Below are 22772 nucleotides of genomic sequence, written 5' to 3' on the forward strand. Positions count from 1 at the left end.
CAACAACGGGGTCCAGGGTGGTTGAAAAGTAAGCCACAGGGTTCTGAGCATCGCAGTGCATCTGTGTTAGTACTGATAGAGCGAGCGACCTCTCTCTCACTGCAAAATAGATATAATTTGTTACTTTAATCTGGCATTCCTTGTGCTGGGGCACAACAAAGTTTTTCTTTCAGCTCTAGGAAGACTTTCAAGCATCCCAAGGAAGAGGATCAGACGCATCCTTGTATGTCCGTCTCAGTAAAGGCTTTGCCACAAAGGAAAAGTTTGGTATCCACTGTCTACAGTAGGCAACCATACTCAAAAACATCCCGACTTCTTTCTCTGTTTGGGGTGCATTCAGCTGAAGAACTGCTTCCTCTCTCTCTGGTGACACATTTCTAGTTCCCTTCTCAATTATGTGTCCCAAATATTGAACTTCTTTCTGACAGTATTGCAGTTTACCTGCAGAACCCTTATTTCCGTTCTCAGTCAGGTGATTCAATAATGCAATAGTATCTTGTTTACAGGTTTCTTGTGGCTCCGAAGCCTCAAGTAGGTCATCAATAGACTGCACGAGTACTGACCTGTAGTACATCTATAATGACTCTAGATTCATTTTCAGAATCTGATTAAACATTGACTGACTTTCTATATACTCGTGTGGGACTCTGCACCATGCCAAAACTCTCTGGAGGGATACAATTGAAAGAATAAACTGTCTATTCTAATGCAAAAGCCCTGAGGCCATTCTGCTCAGGCGAAGATCAATGACCGTAAATCATTCTGAAGTACAAGGAATTTTCCTAATATCTTGAACAATGCTTTATTTTCCATTGGGTTTCTGCAAACCCACAATCCGAGAGTTACATGGACTCCCAATCAATTCCCTCAGAATTCTTTACTTTATCATGTCTTCTATTACGGGCGTAATTCCTGCAATTGTTTCTGAGGTCTGACGGTATGGTGGTGTTCTTGGAAACCCCACATTTGCTTTTACGGTAATCTGAAATGATTCTATTCCTTTATTCAGTCCAACACAGTTTCTCAGCACTTGTGTCACAAACCTTGAATTAGTGATTTTTGGCAAATTAGCCTATTTTTACAGGGACCTTCTCTGAAACTGGATTAGTGCTCTGCTTTTTTGAAACTCCTACAACTTGGGTCCTTCTCCCTGAGAGGGGGTAGTTCCAGGGCTGCAACAGGTCTAACAGTGGTGCTGGTAGCACCAGTATATAAAAGAAATGATATACCAGTATCTAAGAAATGATAAGTCTGGCCATTCACCTTGCCTTCTACAAATGGGCCACTCTGGTCTACGTCTAAGACTGCGCCAAGCACGTAATCTTCCTTGCCTCTCAGGCACTGTCATTGAGAGATATCTGAGCCATCAGTATTAAAAACTGTAAATTGCTGTAAAGCATTCTGATTTGCATTTGAAAATTGTTTTAATGCATTTTGATTTATTTCTTGGAAATAATTCGTATTTGCCTTTGGCATCTGGTTTATGTTAAATTTTGGGTTTCCTATGTTCTGTGAGATCATTTGAGCCTGTGGGACCTGCATTATCAGGACTTGTTGTGGCATGGGCACATGCCAAAACAAACATTTTCAATATCTGTACTCCCCTCTGCATTGGCACATTTCCATTTTCATTATCAGGCTTAAACCTATAGTCCCTCTTCTAATGCCCGACCTTATGGCATATGTGACAAGGAGTTTTTTTCTTTAACCCCTCCCATGCTCATGACGAGCTCAGCTCGTCATGAGCACGGTGGCCGTGGGCTCATCTCGTCATAACGGCCAGGACGCTCGCACGCGGGGCTAATTCCCCCGCTGTGCTGAACGTTCTACAGAAACGGGTGTGGCCGTGACGAGCTGAGCTCGTCACGAGCACCGGGGAGCTGTGCGCACCCCCCACCCCCCAGCACAGCGGGGAATTACCCCCGCGGCCAACGGGTTAATGCTGCTACCTCTACCTAGTGTACCCCAAATGTCTCCTTGATTCCAAACAACTTGCATACCTTCTTGATTTCCTGTAAAGAAAGAATTCTGAAAATCTTTCTGAGTCAACTTTGTTTGAGCCAACCTAAATTTCTCTTTAATCTTCTGTCACATTTCTAATTCATTGCTGCAATATTTTTAATATTTCAGGATCTCATCAAGTAATTTATTCTGCCAACAAATTACACTTTGGGTTATATGGGAACTAATCTCTGGTCTTAATCCTAAAACAAACTGAGATAGAAAAATCCGCATGTCTTTCTTTTCAGGGTATTCTCTTCCACTGTGCTGCTGAAATACCTGCAACAAACGCTCATAATTTTCATGAACTGACACTTTTGCTTCTTGTATCCAAATCCGTCCACAACACTTTTGAGATTTTCACAAATAGGTCAACCTGTGTACACTTCTACACAGGTTTGTCTCTCAATTCTGGGAAATTGTTTGTAAAAGCTGCAAGATCACCTCTGCTCCAAGACACATGGACATACACTTCTGCTATTTCCCTCAGTGAATAAGCTAAAGCTCCTTCCTCATTTGTCTCCTTTTTTCATTTCCTAATTCTGGCTGTTTCTTTTTCTTCTCATGTTTTATTCCCCATTTATTTTCTTATATTTCAAAGTCGCTCATTTATTAATACATTTTACTAATTCAATAATGTGTAACCGCATTCCTGAAGAACACATTGTTTTAATTACAACATCATCTAATTGCCCCCTGTAAGTATTTTGATAAGGAGAATTTTTCTAAATATCAACTTCATATTTCTGTGCCAACTCAGTTAGTTTCTCATAAATTGTTGCTGCTCGTCTTGTAATTTCTTTAAACAGGTAAACCAATTATTGCTCTTGATAAGTACTTTTTTTTTGTTGCAGAGTTTTATATAGCGTGAACTTGACCCGAACCAAATCGGTATCAGAGCGCTTTACATAGCACCAGTTACGTTACATGAGGACACACATTCATTTTTGTTAGGCTAAAGTATTCTAAATCCAAACATCCCGTAATAATTACGTCCAGCTCAATTTTTTTAAATCTAGGAATATTTAATGATCTCTTTTTTAGGTTCTGGGCTGATCACCTGCACCGTGCTGTTTTTTGAATCCCCACAGCTTCCTCAAACTATGGTGGAAAAATTCCATCTTCCAACAAACTAGTTTTTTTCTTGGGTTATTGGTGTCATAAAGACAATCCTTCCCCCATCTCCTAGTGCTTGAACCGTCTGAGTTGGTCTCATACTACAGTCTGTGAATTTTGTGAAGTCTGGACAAATCCAGTCATAGCTAAACCTCCAACAGCTTCTTGTGTCGCTGGAATCAGATCAACAACATTTGCTGGCCCATTTGATCTAGGCACTGTTGCTATAGTTGCTATTTGTGGTACTTGCACCGGCTCATGCTTTACAGGTGGATTTTTCACATGTGAAGGAACAATCTGTGGTTTAGCAACTTATAGTGGGGCAATCTGTATATATTTGAAGTGTCTCAACTTGTACCACTCTAGTTTCTACAGGAGCAGTCACTATTGTACTATTCCTTGCGGCACTGCTCCCAGACCTATCAACTGGAGTCACTTAAGGTGAAGGGCCGTACAGACAACATTTGTTCTAATATCTCATCCCCCGAATCACTGTCTGTCTCACTTTCTTTTTCCTCTTTATCTTTCCCCCAGATAGTCTACTTCTTTCCTTTGTACGGCATTTCAGTAGAAATTGCTGGATATAATCTAGTGCGTTCAACTATGGCTGTCCTCCATATATCACATCTGACATAACTTTTCCCTTAACGCCGAGCTCACCGCCCTCCTGAAGAAACCAACAGTGGACCCCACCGAGCTCAAGAACTTCCGCCCCATCTCGCTCCTCCCTTTTCCTGCCAAAGTCGTCGAGAAGACCGCCAACAAACAGCTCGCCGCCTTCCTCGAGACAAACGGATCCCTCGACCCTTCGCAGTCCGGCTTCCGAGCAAACCACAGCACCGAGACCCCCTCATCGCAGCCACCGACGACATCAGGTCCCTGCTCGACCACGGGGAAACAGCGCCCTCATCCTCCTGGACCTCTCTGCAGCATTCAACACTGTCTGCCACCGCACCCTAGTACAGCGCCTCAGCAACATCGGAATCCAAGAGAAGGCACTGGAGTGGATCATCTTGTTCCTCGCCGGAAGAACCCAGAGAGTCCGCCTCCCCCCGTTCAGATCCAAGGCCACCGAAGTCATCTGCGGCGTACCACAAGGATCCTCACTCAGTCCCACTCTCTTCAACCTCTACATGAGCCCCCTCACAGCCATCGCACGCCAACACAACCTTAACATCATCTCCTACGCAGACGACACCCAGCTGATCCTCTCCCTCACCAACGACCCCGCCACCGCCAGAGCCAGCCTACACGAAGGGATGAAAGACGTCGCCGAGTGGATGAAGAACAGCCGCCTGAAACTGAACTCAGACAAGACGGAAGTCCTCATCCTGGGATCATCACCCTCCGCCTGGGACGACTCCTGGTGGCCCCCTGCCCTGGGCACCACCCCCAAGCCAACGGACCACGCACGAAACCTGGGCTTCATCCTGGAATCCTCCCTCTCGATGACCAGACAAGTCAACTCCGTATCGTCATCGTGCTTCAACACCCTGTGCATGCTCCGTAAGATTTTCCGATGGATCCCCACCGAAACCAGGAAGACAGTCACCCAGGCACTCGTCACCAGCCGACTGGACTACGGGAACACCCTCTACGCGGGAATCACTGCCAAACTTCAGAAAAGACTCCAGCGCATACAGAACGCCTCCGCACGTCTCATCCTGGACATCCCTCGCCGCAGCCACATCTCTACCTACCTGAGAGACATGCACTGGCTCCCCGTCAACAAGAGGATCACGTTCAGACTCCTCACCCACGCACACAAGGCTCTCCATGACATGGGCCCGAAGTACCTCAACAGCTGCCTCACTTTCTACACACCCACCCGCCAGCTACGATCGGCCAGCCTCGCCCTCGCAGCCATGCAACGCATTCGCAGAGCCACTGCTGGAGGAAGATCCTTCTCCAACCTGGCGGCCAAGACCTGGAACTCCCTCCCCATCCACATACGGCTGACCCAGGACCACCTCTCCTTCAGGAAACAACTCAAGACCTGGCTTTTCGAGCAGTAACGAACCCCTCCCCCCAGTGCCTTGAGACTCTACTAGGTGAATAGCGCGCTATACAAATTGTGTTGATTGATTGATTGATTGGTCAATAATTCTCAATTTGAAGGTAGCTTAGATTGGAAATCTCAATGAACCTTCTTTCTCAGTAAACTTGCACCATTGCAAACGCCATGAACATGTATGTAATACCCAAATCAGTCATATAATATGCAGGTGTACCCTCAGGAGGTACCAGTTCATAATCATCTATGAAAACTGAAACATCAATTCTCATAAAACTTATAAATCCTTGAAAAATGTTTCATGTTTTCCCACGTTCGTAAGAATAAACAGTTCACAGTTTAATGTTTTAATTCTGCTCCGTAAAAGTCAAATTTTCTACTCCAATCCTGGCACAGTTGTTATTCTGTTGAAATCCTGTTGACCAATCCAAATGCAAAATTCACATAAACACTGACCTTTCATAGTGCGGTACCTTAACGTCACCCACCAATAGAAGCATGAAAGCGCACCAGCCAACCAATCTCAGAACGAAAAATCATATTTATTGTCTAGTTTCATATGGTGTATTTACCATCACTTGCAGGGTTAGGCCTTGTTTCCGGTCTAGAACTTTCTCTTTGCCGGTGAGAGACCTTTAGATTATCGTATTACGATTCAAAGAGCGAATCAGGAATTATAAACTTAAATTTAATTAATTAATAGTTTAAGTTCAGTCAATGAAGAGAGTTTAGATAAGTTTTAAAAACCTTTATTTTTATTAACCCCTTTGGTAAGTTGGACGGCCAGGGGCCGTCGGCACCAGTGCTCATGTGCGTAGGACGGCCCCAGGCCGTCCGATCACATGGCATTAGAAATCCCTCTGGTGCGGGCACCATAGGGATTTCTCCGCCCCACTCCCCAGCCCCCCAACAGTCTTGGGAGCTGGGTAAGAGCTTCCCCAGCTCCAGAGGCTGTGTAGCTGGTTTCCCTGAAATGACGATCATCCCGCATGTCGCACTGACGTTATTTCGGTGAAAATGGAAGGAGCCTTGAGCTCATTTCAGTTTCACTTTCTATGTGCTCAGGGGGCTATCTCAGCTCCGGAGCACATAGAAAGACGGGAGAGGTATCATTGGAGATGGGAGAATCTCCCCTTTCCAATGGTACCCTCCCTAATGGATCCCTGCTTGGGGATCGCAGCAGGGATCCACCCACTAGAAACCAGGCAGGGGGGAGCGGTCCCTTGGACAAGGGCTTTTGCTACCCTAACAATATTTTAGGTAAATTCAGTCTTTTTGGCCCCCTGGCAGTAGCCCCCAATCTGCCCCAAAAGGTCACTCGAAACCAGGGATTCGTTTTTAAAGTAAATGGGGGGGGGGGGCAAAAGCCCACCATGAATCAGGGATTTTTTTCAAATGCGGGGCTGCCCAATAGTGCATGCCAATGCCCCCCCCCCTGCAAAATTACAGTCTTTCTGTCCCCCCTAGGGGGTAGCTGGAGGCAGTAGCCCCCAATATGCCCCCCTCGGCAGAAAACACCCTAGACGGCAGGGATTATTTTTTTTATAGGACCGGGGTGGTGGCTGCCCAGAATGAGCATGGAAGGCCCCCACCCTTCCCCCCATAGAAAACAAAAGACGTTCTGCCCCCCCAGGAGGAAGATGGGGACAATAGCCCCTGATCTGCCCCTCGGATGGCAGAAAGCCCACTAAGCTTCCGAAAGCCCACTAAGCGCCAGGGTTTTTTTTAATAGGTGGGGTGGGGGCTGCCCAGAATGGGCATGTCAATGCCCCCACCCCCCAAAAAAATGCTACAGTCTTCCTGTTCCCCCCCCCAACCTCCCGGGAAGCAGATGGGGCAGTAGCACATTATTTGCCCCCCAAGGGGGGGGGCAGAAAGCCCACTGGCCAACAGGGATTTTTTTTCCAACGTTCAGGGTGAGGGCTGCCCAGAATGGGCATGCAAATGCCCCGCCCCCCCCCCAAGATGACACAGTTTTTCTGCCCCTTCTAGGAGGCAGATGGAGGCAGTAGCCCCTGATCTGCCTCCCCGTGTGGGGGTGGGGGAGGGGGCAGAGAGCCCACTATGCACTAACGATTATGCAAGCTTTTTTATATGGAGGGGTGGGGGCTGCTCAAAATGGGCACCTCAATGCCCCCACCCCCCAAAAAGAATACCCACAGTGTTCCTGCCCCCTCAGGGGCACATCGGGCAATAGCCCCCGATTTCCCCCCCCACCCCAGGGCAGCAGAAAGCCCACTAGGCACTGACCTTTTTTCGGAATGTGCCTTCCAGTGGATTTTGGGTCCTAGCGCAGCCGGCACCTAGGGTAACATAGCAAGCTTGTATATTTTTGAAAAGTAGATCCTAAGTGGAATCCAGGATGGGGTGACTTGTGTGGCTCTCACTAGGTTCTGTTACCCAGAATCTCTTGCAAACCTCACACTTTGCCCCAAAAAACTAATTGTCGTCACATTTCTGTGATGGAAAGTTCTGGGCTCTGCATGGATCCACAAAATTCCACCCACCCCACATTCTCCAAAGTCTTCAGATAAAAATGGTACCTCACTTGTATGGGTAGGCCTAGTGCCCGTGACAGGTAACGGACAGAAACGCGATATGGACACACCACATTTTTACAGTGAAAACTGAGCCCTTTTTTGCTTTTTTTTTTGTTGAATATTTTTATTAATGCAGGAAGAACAGAACAGCAAAGTTTACCTATGTTATATATCTCAAAAGAAATTACAATACAAATTAGAATAGCAATTTAACGACAAAGGAACATAAGAAATAGAGGTCTGACAAATACAGATCTTAACAAGAATAATAAATAAAAATATAATCTTACAAAAAAAATATACAGATCTTTATTTGACCTGGCCTCATTCTCTTCTAGTTCAGAAAGATCACAGTTCAAAAAAGTTTAACCAAATTTTTTCTTTCTTTTGCAAAGCCTTAAGACCTCTGTGTTTTGCTAGCGAAAGTTCCATAGTATTAATTCCGTTTATCAAAAACCACCACTCGGAGACATCCGGGATATCTTTTGATATCCATAGTCTTGCTATAACTAGCCTGGCACATGCAAAAATGATGGTTATTAAGTCTCTGTGAGGGCAATTAGTTTCCTGAATGTCTAGTAAAACCAGTTGTGCTGTCAATGTTGGGGTGACGATTTGTTTACTATTTAACACATCGGTCAGCCCTTTCCAAAATGGTAAGAGTGCCGGGCACGAAAAGAGCATATGCTCTATACCTGCAGCTTTTAGATCACATTTCGGACAATTTGTTTTCTTGTTTGCCTGATTACCCAACTAGCTATTCTCTGTGGAGTGTAATACAGTTGTGTGATGGTTCTGTACGACTGTAGCCTCAAACTAGTAGACTGGACAATCAGGTTTATATGGCGTAGAGAATGTGAAATCTGTGTTGTGTTGATATTCCTACCCAGTCTGGAAGACCATTTAGCCGCTATTTTCGTACAATCTTCAGTTTTGCCTTGTGTTAAGTATCCATACCCCAGATTTATTAGTGATTTTACTTTATTCGAATATAACCATATTAGTATATCTGATTCAACTACTTCCATAATTTTCATCTTAGAGAGCAGATAATCTCTTATTTGAATGTATTTAAAGTACATATTATCCCTTAAATTAAATAAAGTTTTAAGTGCGTCAAAATCCATAAATCCATTTTGACCATATAAATCCCCCAGTGTGTTAATTCCATGTCTCTCCCAGAGAAGGCCTGCTCCGTCAGAGAAAATATCAGGTAGTCCTGGATTGCCCCATATTCTAAGCTCGGCATTGTAGAAGGATGTTTTCCCAATAATCAAAATTTGGTCCCAAATTTTTTTAATGTGCCTGGCAGACTTAAATTTCACTCGTTTAAAGTAGTTAGGGTCATGTAAACGATGTAAAAATTGATTACAATCAGATCCCAACATGAGCCGGTGGTAAAAAACCGAACTATCGTCTTTCATCAGACTTCGTAAGCGATGAAAGAAAGTGGCTATAAAATAAAGCCTAAAGTCAGGAAATGCTAGTCCCGCCTTTTCTATTGGGAGTTCTAGTAGTTTCAAAGCCCTACGCGCTTTTTTTTATAACCCCATAGAAAGCTGCTACAGATACCCTCTAGTTTTTTAAAGAAGAGTTTGTTCGGTTGCAAAGGGATAGATCTGAATAGATATAATACCTTCGGCAGAATCTTCATTTTAACTAAGTTTATACGACCCACTAAACTAATCGGAATCTTGTGCCATTTTTTAAGAGTCATTTCTGTTTCCTTTAAAAAAGAATCATAATTCAGCGTAATGATTTTATCAGTATTTGACGCTAGTCTAATGCCTAGGTATATCGCACTTTGACATATGCCAGGGATCGGTTCCAAAGGTCTATAATTGGCAATAACCTGCGTCTTTCCTACGTTAAGTTTATACCCTGAAACATTGCCAAAGTGTGCAGCCTCTTTTATTATTTCAGGTGTAGCTTTAACTAGATCTGTAGTAAATACAGCGATGTCATCTGCAAAAGCAGTTATTTTTAAGCTCTCTCCGACCGTGCAGAAATGGGAGAATATTTACTTGCATAAAAAGTTTGTTTAATGGTTCCAAAGATAGAGCGAAAAGCAGAGGGGACAGAGGGCAACCTTGCCTTGTTCCCCTCCCTATAAAAAAGCTTGTTGATTCTTTTCCCCCATAGCTGACTTTGGCCTGTGGTCTGTCATACAATGAGCACACCCCCTGAATACCTGCCTTCTTTAGTACCTCCCACAAATACTCCCACCCCACTCGATCAAATGCTTTTTCTGCATCTAACATAATCATTCCGAGTGAGGTGAGAGTAGTTGAAGCAACATCAAGGGCTGTAATCGCAGTGTTAACATGGGCCGTTGTGTCTCTCCCCATCACGAACCCATGTTATTGAGTGTTGACCAAAGTCGGCATAATGGGAGCTAAGCGGTTTGCTAGTATCTTAGAAAAGATTTTAACATCTGCATTAAGCAGGGAGATCGGCCGGTAAGAGCCACAATCTTCCGGAGGTTTGTTTTTTTAAGAAAGAAAATTATTTTCGCTACTTTCCATGATGTAGGAGCTTTCACCAAACTATCTATAGAGTTGATGACAGATTCTAACAGAGGTAATAATTCTTGTGCACAAGTTTTGTATAGTTCCATAGGCAAACAATCCTCTCCGGCGGCTTTCCCCGGTGGTAGGGTTAAAATGGCTGTATTTATTTCACTTGTGTAATTTTTACGCTAAGTTGTTGTATTTTTTCCTTTGCGATATCACTTTGTATGGGCATGTATTTATCTAAATATTGTGTAATTCCAGCTCTAGTGGGAGTATTGTCTGGAGTATATAGGTTTTGGTAGTAGTTAACAAACTGACTGAGAATCTGTTCTGGCTGATCATATTTATATGAGTCAGGCCCTTTAATCGTTTTGATCCTAGTTCTCGCCTTCTTGTCCGCAACCTTGTATGCCAGTACTTTTCCAATTCTATCTCCTCCTTCGTATTGAGTTAGTTTGTACTTATGTATTTTGGCACAGTATCTATCTCTTAATGTCTTTTTGAGAGAAGATTGTAATTTTATAAGTTCTAATCTTAGCTCCTCAGTGTTTGCATTTAATTGTTTGGTGGTGTCTGCTAATTTTTGTTCCATTTGCAGTATATTAAAAGTGGTTTTCTTAGTAGCTCTGCGGTTTTCAGCATTAGTTCTAAAAATGTGTTGTTGGGCAAACCCCCTTATACTGCATTTACATGCGTCCCAAACTACATTAATATTAGCTGAGTTAATGTTCAATTCAATAAATTCTTTAATATGTTTTCTTAAGGAGGTCACGAAGCCCAAGTCAGTAAGTAAATATCTTGGAAATGTAAATTGTCGTACATCCGGCCTCGAGTCACCGTTCTCGAACTCTAATAGTATCGGGTTGTGATCTGAGGTGATCCTCGGACACAATTCTATCTTACAGTTGCCCACTATTTGATCATTCGCCCAAACCATATCAATTCTTGAGCAAGATCTGTGGGGCGCTGAGTAGTATGTATACCCCGCAAGATTAGGATGTTTAGAGCGCCATACATCTTTTATATTAAACAATCTACCCAATTCCGAAATTGCAGATCTAACCTTACGCATCCTGCGAGGGGATCCCTGTCCTGTTGAATCAATTTTGTAATCTATTACGCAATTAAAGTCTCCAATTACCAACATTTCGCCCTCCTACTCTAGTAACTCAATGCTTAATTGCTCAAACAACTTAGGGTCATCTATATTGGGGCTGTAAACCAGACATAGAACACCGCCCCCGTTCATATGATGATGTTTTTAAAATTTCAACCCTCAATCCTTTCTGTTTTAGTATGGCCACCCCCCGGATAGAGGCCCCCAAAGTTGAACAGACCACAAGATCGTACCCCATTTGTGAAAGCAGCTTCTTGTCTTGGTAGCTAATGTGAGTTTCTGTGAGAAGAGCAAATTGTGGTTTATACATGCCTATCTCCTCCTGTACCAATCTCCTCTTTTGCTTGCTATTGAGGCCAGCAACGTTCCAAATTAGCAATCTTGTCTTAGACATTGCTTACATCTGTATTTTTTAACTTTCCTCTGCATGTAGTCTCTAATAAAACATTTCATTACTTTGTCCGCACCATAGTTCTTCCTTGCAATACATTTTTTTACCCTTTTTTCCCCCACCCCACCCACAACCCCTACCCTTCCCACCCCTCCCAAGTCCCTTTGGGGGAGCACCCCTCTATCCCCTGCTGCCGCTGGAGTGGCAGCCTAGTGAAGTGGCTATCACAGAGGCAGATTCTGCCCGCTTGTCTATAATATTATTCAATGCATCCGTAAGAAACAAGGAGAGAGAGAAGAGAAAAGAAAAAGGGAAGAAAAGTGTAAGAGTTTTTATGTATTTGAAACAATTAGAAGCAATCAAGCATTGCATAAATTCAACCCATTCTATCCCCCATTATGTTTTTATCTAATTCCGCTCGTAAGAATGAGAGGAACTCCTTATAATCAGAGATGTGATCGCCCATCGTTAGAGTCAGTTTCCTTTCTGTCTTTCAAATGTACATTTTTCTAAAGCCAAAACCGCCTCCTCTTGGTCAGTGAAAAAAAAAGACCGCCCAGTTCTGATCACCGTGAGACGGGCTGGCTCTTGTAAATATGCTGTACAATCAATAGCTTTAAAGGAATCTATCAACTTTCGAAGCTCCCACCGTCTATCCATTGTTCCCTTGCTTAAATCTGACCGTACAAAAAAGGTTAGATTGTCAATACTGTTGGGTTTAGCTTTAAGGGATACAGCTTGTCTTAGCAAAAAGTTACCAAAATATATCAGAATAGGTCTAGGAAATTTGCTGTTTTGGTTCTTTTGAAAAAGAGGAAGTCTGTGTACCCGTTGCAATTGGGAGTCCCAATCCCAATCTGATAAATTAGTAAATGCTTTTTGGAATAAGTTCACTACGTATGACCTTGCATCCGCTCCCTCTGGAATCCCAAACAGCCTGAGATTAAGTCTACGTGCCCTATTTTCCATGTCCTTGACCTTTGCTTCAAGTTTAGATATTCGTGTAGCATGTTGTTTAGTTAACTCGTCTGAGCGAGTAGCTCCTTCTTCGACAACCACAACTCGTTGTTGAAGATCTACCATCTCTTGAGTAACTCCTCCAAGTTTTATGCATACTTCACTCATGAAAGCCTGAAGTTTTGTGTTGTCTTCTCTTAGCTGCAAGAAATGTTGTTGGCTTTCTTGTCTTTGAGCTGTAAGAGTCTGCATAATCATATCCATGGTTGCCGCGTTTGGATGGTCTTCAATTGTTGATGCCCTCAAGGTCGTTTTATCTTGTGTTAGACTAGCAGGTTCGATGTTATCCGACCTTGGTATCAACACATTAGCAGGAGAAGGTCTGAGGCCTACTTTAAGCTTTTCATTATCAGATCTGACCGTTTCCGATGAGTCACTCTCTGTATCATTCTCTGGACCGGTTCTCAATACCGTAGGTTTAGCGGCTGGATCCAGCCTAGTTATCTGTGAGCTTTTTGGATTTTGATCACTGATTAAGTCGGCTGGATGGTTTAAGACGGGGTAGTTGAGTTTGTTTCTATTGTGTACCCGTATCATTAGGTACTGCATTATTAGCGATGTGGTTACATCTATAGCGGTTGGAGTTAATAAGCCAGGGTTCTCCAATTGAGGTATCATTTTCTTGCCCCCTTTTGAGTGCAGATCTTCACCGAAGCTAGCTCCAGAGAGCCTCAATGCCATGTTCTTTACCCCCCCTTAGCTTGTATCCATTTTCTGAGCGGGCTATCATCAACATTAATCTTGGTCTTTGGCGCCGTTTTAGATGTAGAAGAGGAAGTGTCTTTTATCAATAATTTACTAAGAGCTTTTTTCAGCTTGCTCCTAGCTTTGGTTTTAGTTTTCCTTGAGACTGATGATTTGCGAATGTTAGATCTGTTATACGTAATTGCTGTCTCGCTATCGTCCTCTTCAGACACCTCATCATAGTCTACGTTAGATCCATCGTCGGTTGCTTCAGCTACATCTATCAGAATGCTCTCTGCCGCACCGATTGTATTGGGGTCTGTTATCAAATGAGTTGTTGGTGATATATCAGCAGGGTCTAGAGTATCTGGGGTTGTATCATTTAAACTTTCTGATTGACTTACACTCCCAGCCACTTTCTCGCAGTTAGACATTGTCTCACCTTCTACTGTATCGTCTAGTACGGTCTGCACAGTATTGTCTATAGGTAAGTTAGAAATCAGATCAATCGAAATGGTATTCAAATTTTCCTATTCGCTAGAAAATGTCTCTGTATTTCTACCAGCCCCCTTGGCAGACACACCCGGGCTGGTTATTTGACTCAGGACCAAAGTGTGTCCTTTACCTCCATTTGCGACTCCTACCACCGCTTTCGCTTTTGTGTTGTTAACATTTTCACCCAATTTTAAATTGCCCTTGGAAGCTGTAGCGTTAGCTGTTTATGTTTATGTTTATGTCATTTTTAGAGCGCGCAAATACCCGGGGGTGTCTCGGCGCTAGTGCAGAACCGTCACTGAGGAGGTGGATTTATGCTGGGAAGAGCCATGTTTTTAATTTTTTCCTGAAGCTAAGGAGGGTCGGGCGGTTTTGATGTGGAGGGGCAGTGTGTTCCAAAGTTTAGAAGATGAAATGGTGAAACACCTGTCACCCCAGTTGACTTTTTTTGTTCGAGGGACTTTCAACATATGTGCAGAAGAAGAGCAAAGTGTTCTAGGGTGCTCAAGGGGGCGGAAAGCTGTTCTGAGGAACTGAGGACCCACATTGTTGACAGCCTTGTAGGTGATACACAGGGCTTTAAATATTGTCCGGCTCCTGACAGGGAGCCAATGTAGTTGGCGGATGTGGGAGGAAATGGATGTGAATTTGGGGATGTTTAAGAGTACTCTAGCCGAGGCATTCTGGACTAGTTAGAGTTGGTTAAGGACTTTTTTCTGGGCGTTGAGGAAAAGGGCATTGCAGTAATCAGTTTTTGAAAAAACCAATGTACTAATCAAGGTTCTACCGGCTGAAGCTGGAAGGTAAGGGAGTAGTTTTTTTATTCTTTTTAGGATATAAAAAGATGAAGAGACCATTGAATTGACATGATGCTGAAATGTCAATTTGTCATCAAAGATGACTCCAAGGTTGCGGACCTTGGTGACAGGTTGAGGGGGGGTCTCCCAATTCCGCTGGCCACCAGCAAGGGGACCAGATGGGGTCCAGCCTCCCGAATGTCATCACCTCTGTTTTGTCAGAGTTTAGTTTAAGACAATTAGATGACATCCAGGAGCTGATAGCCCTCATTCCCATTTGGAAGTTTGCTGCCACTGATGTACCGTTATTATGTATAGAGAGCACAAGTTGGGTATCATCAGCGTAGGTGGTAAGGGCAATTCCGTAAGATTTTATTACTCTCGCTAAGTCCGAAACATAAATGTTGAATAGTGTCGGACTTAGCGAGGATCCCTGAGGGACGCCACAAGGGAGGGTGAAAGTCTGGGAAGTAAAGTGGGCCATTTTGACTGTTTGGGGACGATCAGCCAGGAAGGATGCGAGGAGGTCTTTCGCTTTGTTTTTAACTCCTATAGCTGAGACACGGTCGATCAGGGTGGTATGATCGACCGTGTCGAAAGCCGCAGAAAGATCCAAAAGTATCAGTACCGCAGTTCCCCCATTGTCGAGGGTCATTCTGATTTCGTCTGCTGCTTTTAGTAGCGCGGTCTCAGTTCCGTGACCCCGTCTGAAGCCAAAGTGGGTCTCGTCTAGTATGTTGTTCTTGTCTAAAAAGTTGGATAGTTGTGAGTTCATCGCTTTTTCAAAAAGCATTAGCATTAGCGTTAGCGTTAGCAGTACCTGACAAGTCCTGCCCGCCGACTTTGCCGGTCCGTGTAGATAGGAGCCATGTCGGTATCGCTCTTCCGTGTAGCTCCTGGCGTTCGATTCTCAGCTGTTACCGTGTTCAGCTGCACCGCTAGAGAGCCTGGACCCGCCCAGCTGAACCAGCGAGTTCGAGGCAGAGAGGTGCGTCTTAGCTTCCACACCGGCAGTATCTTTCTGCCCAGATGGCCCAAGCGGCAAATAATCTGCAGCATTCAGTTAGATAGAGGTAAATTCCTGCGTATAAAAGTTTTTAGGTGCTTTAGAGTCAGTTGCTCAGTCGCTCGAAAATCAGCGCTCAGCTTCCCGAGTTTTCGTGGTGGTTGATACAGCTGCAGGTGCCGTTAGCTTTGTAAGCGCTAACAGCTATCGGTAGTTCAGCAGCTCCAACAGAATTTTTTAAGTGCTTTAAAGTCAGTTACTCGGTCGCTCGAAAATCAGCGCTCAGCTTCCCGCTCTGTTATCGAGTTTCGTGGTGGTTGATACAGCTGCAGGCGCCGTTAGCTTTGTAAAGCGCTAGCAGCTATCGGTAGTTCAGCAACTTCAACAGAGGTTCTTACGTAGCGCTTTTTCTAATCTTTCTCCCTTTGGTTATTCAGGCCGGGATCGACAAAATAGATGTTTTTTTTCCTCCGCTGTCAGCTTCTACATTATCGCTGCGGGAAGAACTACCCCGTGTTGCCTGCTTCACCTGGCGTCACCTGGTGAGAGCCAGACAAGTCCCCCATCCTGTATTCCCCTGGGTGTCTAGTTTTCAAAAATGTATAGGTTTGCTAGGTTTCCCTAGGAGCCAGCCGAGCTAGGGTTCCAAATCTACAGCTAGGCACAGCTAGGCACTTTTCAAAAAAGAGGGCCAGTTTTCACTGTGAAAATGTGGTGTTTCCACGTTGCGTTTTGGGCTGTTTCCTGTTGCGGGCACTAAGCCTACCCACACAAGTGAGGTACCATTTTTCTCTGAAGACTTTGGGAAATGCGTAGTAGGTGGAATTTTGTGGATCCACGCAGATTCCAGAACTTTCTACCACCGAAATGTGAGGAAAATGTGTTTGACAAAGTTTAAGGTTTGCAAGGGATTCTGGGTAACAGAACCTAGTGAGAGCCAGACAAGTCACCCCATCCTGGATTCCCCTGGGTGTCTAGGTTTAAAATATGTAAAGGTTTGCTAGGTTTCCCAAGGTGCCGGCAGAGCTAGGGTTCAAAACCTACAGCTAGGCACTTTGCAAAAAAAAGGGTCAGTTTTCACTGTGAAAATGTGGTGTGTCCACATTGCATTTTGGGCCGTTTCCTGACATGGGCACTAGGCCTACCCACACAAGTGAGGTACCATATTGGGAGACGTAGGGTAACACAGAATTGTAGAGTAACCGTAATTACCTATTGACTTTCAATGCATTTTTGCCTTCCAAATGAAAGACAATGTGTAAAAAAGAAGTCACTTGAAAAATGTCCGATCATTTTCATGCTATTATTGGTACTCACAATTTCAAAAATATACAAATAGCCACTGCTTCTAAACTCTATATTTTGTTCCAATTTCAGAAATACATAGGTGTCTTTAATCCCAATTTTTTTACTGTATATATTTTCCCAAATAAATTGCTATATACCCGGTACATAATTAAAAAAAACATTGCAAGACACTGCTCAGTTATTGGCTCTGGGTTCGTCGGGAACCTACACGTCCTATATATCCCCACAACCAGAAAGGTCCAGTGAATGTAACTGTATATTGCTTTCAAACAGCTGTCATAATTAGAAGAAGGTACAGGTGAAAGCGTTGCCACAAATGGATGTTGTTTTCAACTCATTTGCAATTTTCCCTATTTTCAACTGTTAGTTTCTATAAAGAAACCTTGAAAGATTTACACAAATGACCCCTTGCTGAATTCAGAACTGTCTACTTTTCTAAACTGTATAGCTTTCCAGTATCCATTATTGCTTTCATACCCATTCCTTCCATTAACTGGAAGAAGGTTGAAAGCACAAAAAATAGCACAAGTAGGCGATGTCTCAGTAAAATGCCATAACTGTGTACAAAATGTTGGTTTTCTGACAAAAGTCAGTCATTCCCTGAAAGCTAGGAAAATGGTGATTTCAGCCCCACAAACCCTTAGTTGATACAATTTGCAGGGAAAAAACAGGCGCTTTCATTTGCAGTACTTTTCCCTGTTTTTTCAACAACAAAAACGAAATGTTGCTGTATTTTGCCTAATGTCTGGGTCCTCTCCATGGGAATCCACAAACCCTGGGTACTTTTCAGAATCCCTGTGATACCTTGTGTGATCAAAATGTTATAGGGGCCTAAGCACACACTACCCCAAATAGCCAAAAAAGGATTAGCACGTCTTGGTTATTCGAGGCCTAGCAGCGAAGGGGTTAAGAGATTAGTAAAGGTATTTTGGTTGTTTTTGATTAATTTAGAAATCTCATCAAAATGAATAGTAGGGCAATAAGGTAATAGCAGTAGCAGTAGCTGCAACTGTCAAGAGTCTGGCAAATGGGAGAAAGAAAACAAAGGCATTGAACATCTACCTAGGAACACACACTAATATAAAAGACATGAATACATATTGCAGACATTGAATCGGGCTCCTGTATCTGTGCACCAATCGAGTGGCGTCTCTCATCATTGAGCAGGTACAGCCCTTCCTTTCCCACGAAAAATACGTGCAGCTTGTAAAGGTATCACAAAGTTAGCTACAAGCATTCTTGCATAGTTTGATTCTGAAAATATATGTTTTAGTTCCCGTTGGCATTTGAGCACAGGTCGGCCTTCTACATACATCACTTTTTGTTTCACTGCGAGAACAATGAACAATATTAATAAATATTAAACTAAGAAACAAAATCACTATTAAGTAATGCATGCTATTTGATACAAACAGGAAGTATTGTCTATAGTGCACAGCGATCTTAAGCATTTATGTAAGAACATGAGAACATAGGAAGTTCTTGACATTTAAGATTGAATATTGCTTAAAAAATAATGCATTTTATTAAACCAGAACTTTCTTCAGTTATGACGAACATTCCTAAGCATGTCACTTTAAGTTCCAGCTTCTAATTCATGTTTTGCACATTTCATCCACATTAGGTTTGCTTTTAGTTAAAGAAACGTGCTTCCTAGCTTTTCTATGATCTATAAAGGTAACTATGACTGCCTATTGCAAATCAGTACATTTGAAAAGCGTGTCATTTGAGCATTTAATTTATACATCTATCATTGCATAATCAGCTACTAAGTTAACTACATTTTCGTTTTAATTAGTGCACTCAATTGCACACTACAAGAGTGTCTCAGTTGTGGTGATTTACAATGGTATTTGAGGCAGGAGACCTCTATGAGTCTTACATACACTTGGAAAGAGGTGTAAAAGAAATTCCAAATACTTGGGATTTCTGATAGAAGTCTTGACATGCGTTAAATGCAAAAATAGCCAGCAGGGATTCAAAGCAATCAAGCCAATTTTCTAATAAATGGACTGGAGGCTTGCCTTTGATCAGTCGGCGCATGTGTGCTAAAATCCATTTATTTTGACGTTACATTTGTACACTTCCCCAATGCAAGTGAATGGAAACGTGATAAATTGAAAACCTATTGATAGGCACAAATAAGAACGTGTTAGGCTCTATATCTGGAAGAATGTGAGAAAGCCTTGATGGAAATCATACAAACATCTCCAGCAAGAGCTGACTGTACAGCTTTACTAAAAATTCTTGCTTCAATGTGTCAACTAAGATCGAGGCAATGATTTACTAGAATGATTTAGCAAAGATGTGCAGTGTACAGCATGGAATAACAAAACAAGAACTCATTTAAAGTACGTGTAAGCGTGCAGTAAAGCTAAGGGTTTTGGTCATATTCTATTTACATTTCACAAGATTTGTATCATAGGGAGATTGCGCATTAATTAGATTCCCAAGATTTTTTCTAAAGCAAGATAGTGATATTCCCAGACACACAATTTTTATTGTTATATGCAGAAGTACTAGACCTCATCACCTCAATATAACTGAGTTAAAAAACCAAACAGTGAGATTTTGGAGGTCCAAGATTCCTGTGGAAGGAGCATGTGATTAATTCAGTAGCTAGCCAAAACAAAGGCTCTGCTTTACAAATTTGCTCTTCATACTTTGCTTAATTTCTTGTTAACTCCAATATACTTGTGCTCACATGCTAGCCGCTTAAATTCTCTACCTCGTCATGTACCATGTTTACCTATTTCAGTTTTTTAACCCCTCCTTCTTGTTTCTAATATTCATTTTCTCGTTCTTTCCATCTTTACTTAGCCCTTTTGCCACTTCACCTTCTGTGCCCTCATCCTGCATTTGGTTTCCCTTCTTTTTTCCTGTACTTCTTCACTTAACCTCTTCCTTACCACTCGAATCTGTCTGGGGTATACCTCTGTGCTGCTTCCTCAACATGTGTTATGTTTTGTACTGACATAATACCTTTAGTTTCTCATTTCTATCCTTCATTTTTCTCAAATCGTACCAGAATTTTGCCTTTTATTGCCGCGCTCTTTTTTCTCTTATACCTCACATGGGTGATTTCTCTCTCATTTATTTCATTCTTGCCCTTTTCACAATGTATTTTCTCACTTTACTTTCTGCTCATCCTGGTGGCGTGTATAAAGATATAAGGTGGTTGTGTTTCCTCATTCTCCTCATTCTATCTGCAGCCCCAAACACAGTACATTAATTGGTATTTTTTTTGTTTGACTTTGCAGGGCAAACACCAAGACTTTCGAAAGTTAACCTTTTCACTTTACTGAGTCTGTGGATGGAACTCTTCCCATCTAATGTTGATGAAAAGAAAAAGAATACATCTGCAGTTGCTGTGAGTAATTTATTTTAAACCCTAATTTATGGAATAGCTTTTTTTTCAATTTTATTAATCTTAATGTCGTACTTTGTTTAATGCTTATGTCCTCTTGCCCGTTGTGAGAACAATTTGAGGGAGCCACATGTTAAAAAGGGCCAACTGGCCTCAACCATGAGGTTTAAGGTTGTTTGCCCCTGATATCCCGTGATCCTTCCTACTATGGCTCTGCAAACTGGGCCAAGTACAACTCCTTCCGCACTTGACTCTCATTGGTAGTTACGCTTCTCGGCGAGGTAGCGTGGGGGTGACCAAGCTCATCGATTAAATCAGCAACCCCATAAGAGCATGTCATGTGTAGTGATTATCTATTCAAGAAAGAAAGTACTTTGTTACACATTAATACATAATACTACACATTATTAATATCAGAAAACAACTTGATATCAGTGGGTGTTATCTGATAGAGATTTCTAGCTACAGATTCCTTACCTCAGAATTATCCCCAGGCATCAGACTGGATCTGGAAATGTTTTGAACATGCAGGTAGGTGGCTTCATTCGGCTCCATATGGTTTCATCTGCACTGGAAGTGTCATGCCTGGAACCTATATATAGGCGCCACCTTGGGTGCGCCAACATCAGCTGATTGCTTTCCATGCCAGATAGCTCTGATACAGTGTAAGCTACCCCACAGTCACTTTTTGGATAGCTTTTTCCTGAAAATTTAAAGCAGTGTCCTGGTAGGAGGGTATATCACCTAAGAAATCAGCTGGTTTCAAACCATGTGGGATCTGTCCGAGGCAGATATTGGTGACAGCCCCACACTCGGTGTATTTGTGGTGCTTGAGGTAGGACCATGACTCCGAGGCCTGCAAGGATTGCCACGCCATGTACACAAGGTGCTGAGGGAGCGCTCCCTCAAGTTCCTTGTCTCCCGTCAACTCCGCAACGCGTGAGGTCCTGTTTGCGCAGAAGGTCCCAGGATCATTCGCAGAGCTCGTCCTGATGATCGTTGTCACACTTAAAATCGTCCGGAAAGTCCGTTATGTCCCACAAACATAAAGAAGTTGGAGAGAACTTTGACTTTACCATGCCCATCAAAGTCTTCTTAAAAGACACAGGAGCATTGTCACTCAGGCCCTTTGAGTCGGCAAAAGCTGAATCCGGGTCCGCTCTGCCCTTCCCTCAATTTTCCCGTAGCTGGAGCGACCCCTACACAGTTAAAATGTTTTATGAGGCCATGTTTTTCATTTAGAAAGCCTAGCCCCTCTGGAGTGCCTTGGGCCCAATTGGTCCTGGAGGGACTCCTACTAGATCCTTGCCGGCAGGTTCGGTCTCCTCACAAGTCAAGCCCCATGAATCCCTTGCTGGATCCGGAGCTGAGCCATTGGCGAGACAGAACCTTCCACAATGCCAGTCCAGTGCTGATGACTTCCGGGGATGATGATGCCAACTCTGGTGCCGACTGGGTCCATGCTTCCCAGAGTGGGGGAAGTGCCTTGTTCACTTGATAGGCCTGGGGAGGGAGATGAATTGGAGGGCTCTACATAGCCTTATGTTTGCCAGTTCCCTGAAGAAGAACATGACAAATGGTATGAGGAAGGCCAGTGGGTTAGACACCTCACCTGACATTGGACTAGTCTCTCCCCGTACCGTGGCTATGGAGGGGCGAGCCTCTTTTGTGATGGTGATGCATAGCGCTGCTGAGGTTTTGGACCCTCAGCTTCCCACAGTGGCAGTCAAGATGAACGTCTTGACAGAGTTGCTTCAGCTGGGAGCCTTCGCTCTGAAACCATTCTCCCATTCAAAGAGCAGTAGATGTCCTACTAGGGGGCCTGGTCCAATCCCTGCTCAGGGGCTTCTGTGCATGGGATGATTGCTCGCCACGATCACCCTGTCTCTGGGGATCAGGGTTTCTTCACCCAACACCCCAACCCAGAGAGCTTGGAAGTCCAAGCCTTCAAACCCAGGATTAACCTTGGTGTGTTCCCTACCACGCCACAGGATAGGGAATCCAAAAGGCTGGACACCTTTGGCAAGAGAATACTCTCTTCCTCCAGCCAAGCACTGTGGTTGGCGTGCTCTGCTTGCCTTTTGAGCTTTTATTCCCATATGATATGGGACTTGGTTGCATAAATGCTGCCTATGTTCTTGATGAAAGCCTGAGCCATACTCATGCAGGCTATTGCTGACTGGTGAAATGCAGCAAACTTCCCCATCAGGTGTGGAGTCGACACAACTGACTTGGGTAGAGTGTTTTTCTCATCAGTAGTCGCGTCACACCTGGCTGAGAACAGCTGATTTTTCTGGGGATGTCAAGTCTTCCCTTATGGACTTGCCCTCCAATGGCTCTCACATCTTTGGAGAGAGGGCGGATTCCATGTGGAGCGCTTTAAGGTCAGCAGAGCTACATCCAGAG

The 22772-nt window shown here is 43.5% G+C and overlaps 1 protein-coding gene across 1 annotated transcript in view; it reads left to right on the plus strand.

The window, feature by feature from the left end:
• CDADC1 (cytidine and dCMP deaminase domain containing 1) overlaps positions 1 to 22772 on the plus strand; it is a 221347-nt gene that overhangs the window by 14447 nt on the left and 184128 nt on the right. The window contains 1 exon segment of the mRNA XM_078657341.1: positions 20260 to 20369. Within this exon segment, the coding sequence (XP_078513467.1) occupies positions 20260 to 20369 (110 nt within the window).

The sequence above is a fragment of the Lissotriton helveticus genome, chromosome 8 (assembly GCF_964261635.1).
Source record: "Lissotriton helveticus chromosome 8, aLisHel1.1, whole genome shotgun sequence".
Lineage (NCBI taxonomy): Eukaryota > Metazoa > Chordata > Amphibia > Caudata > Salamandridae > Lissotriton > Lissotriton helveticus.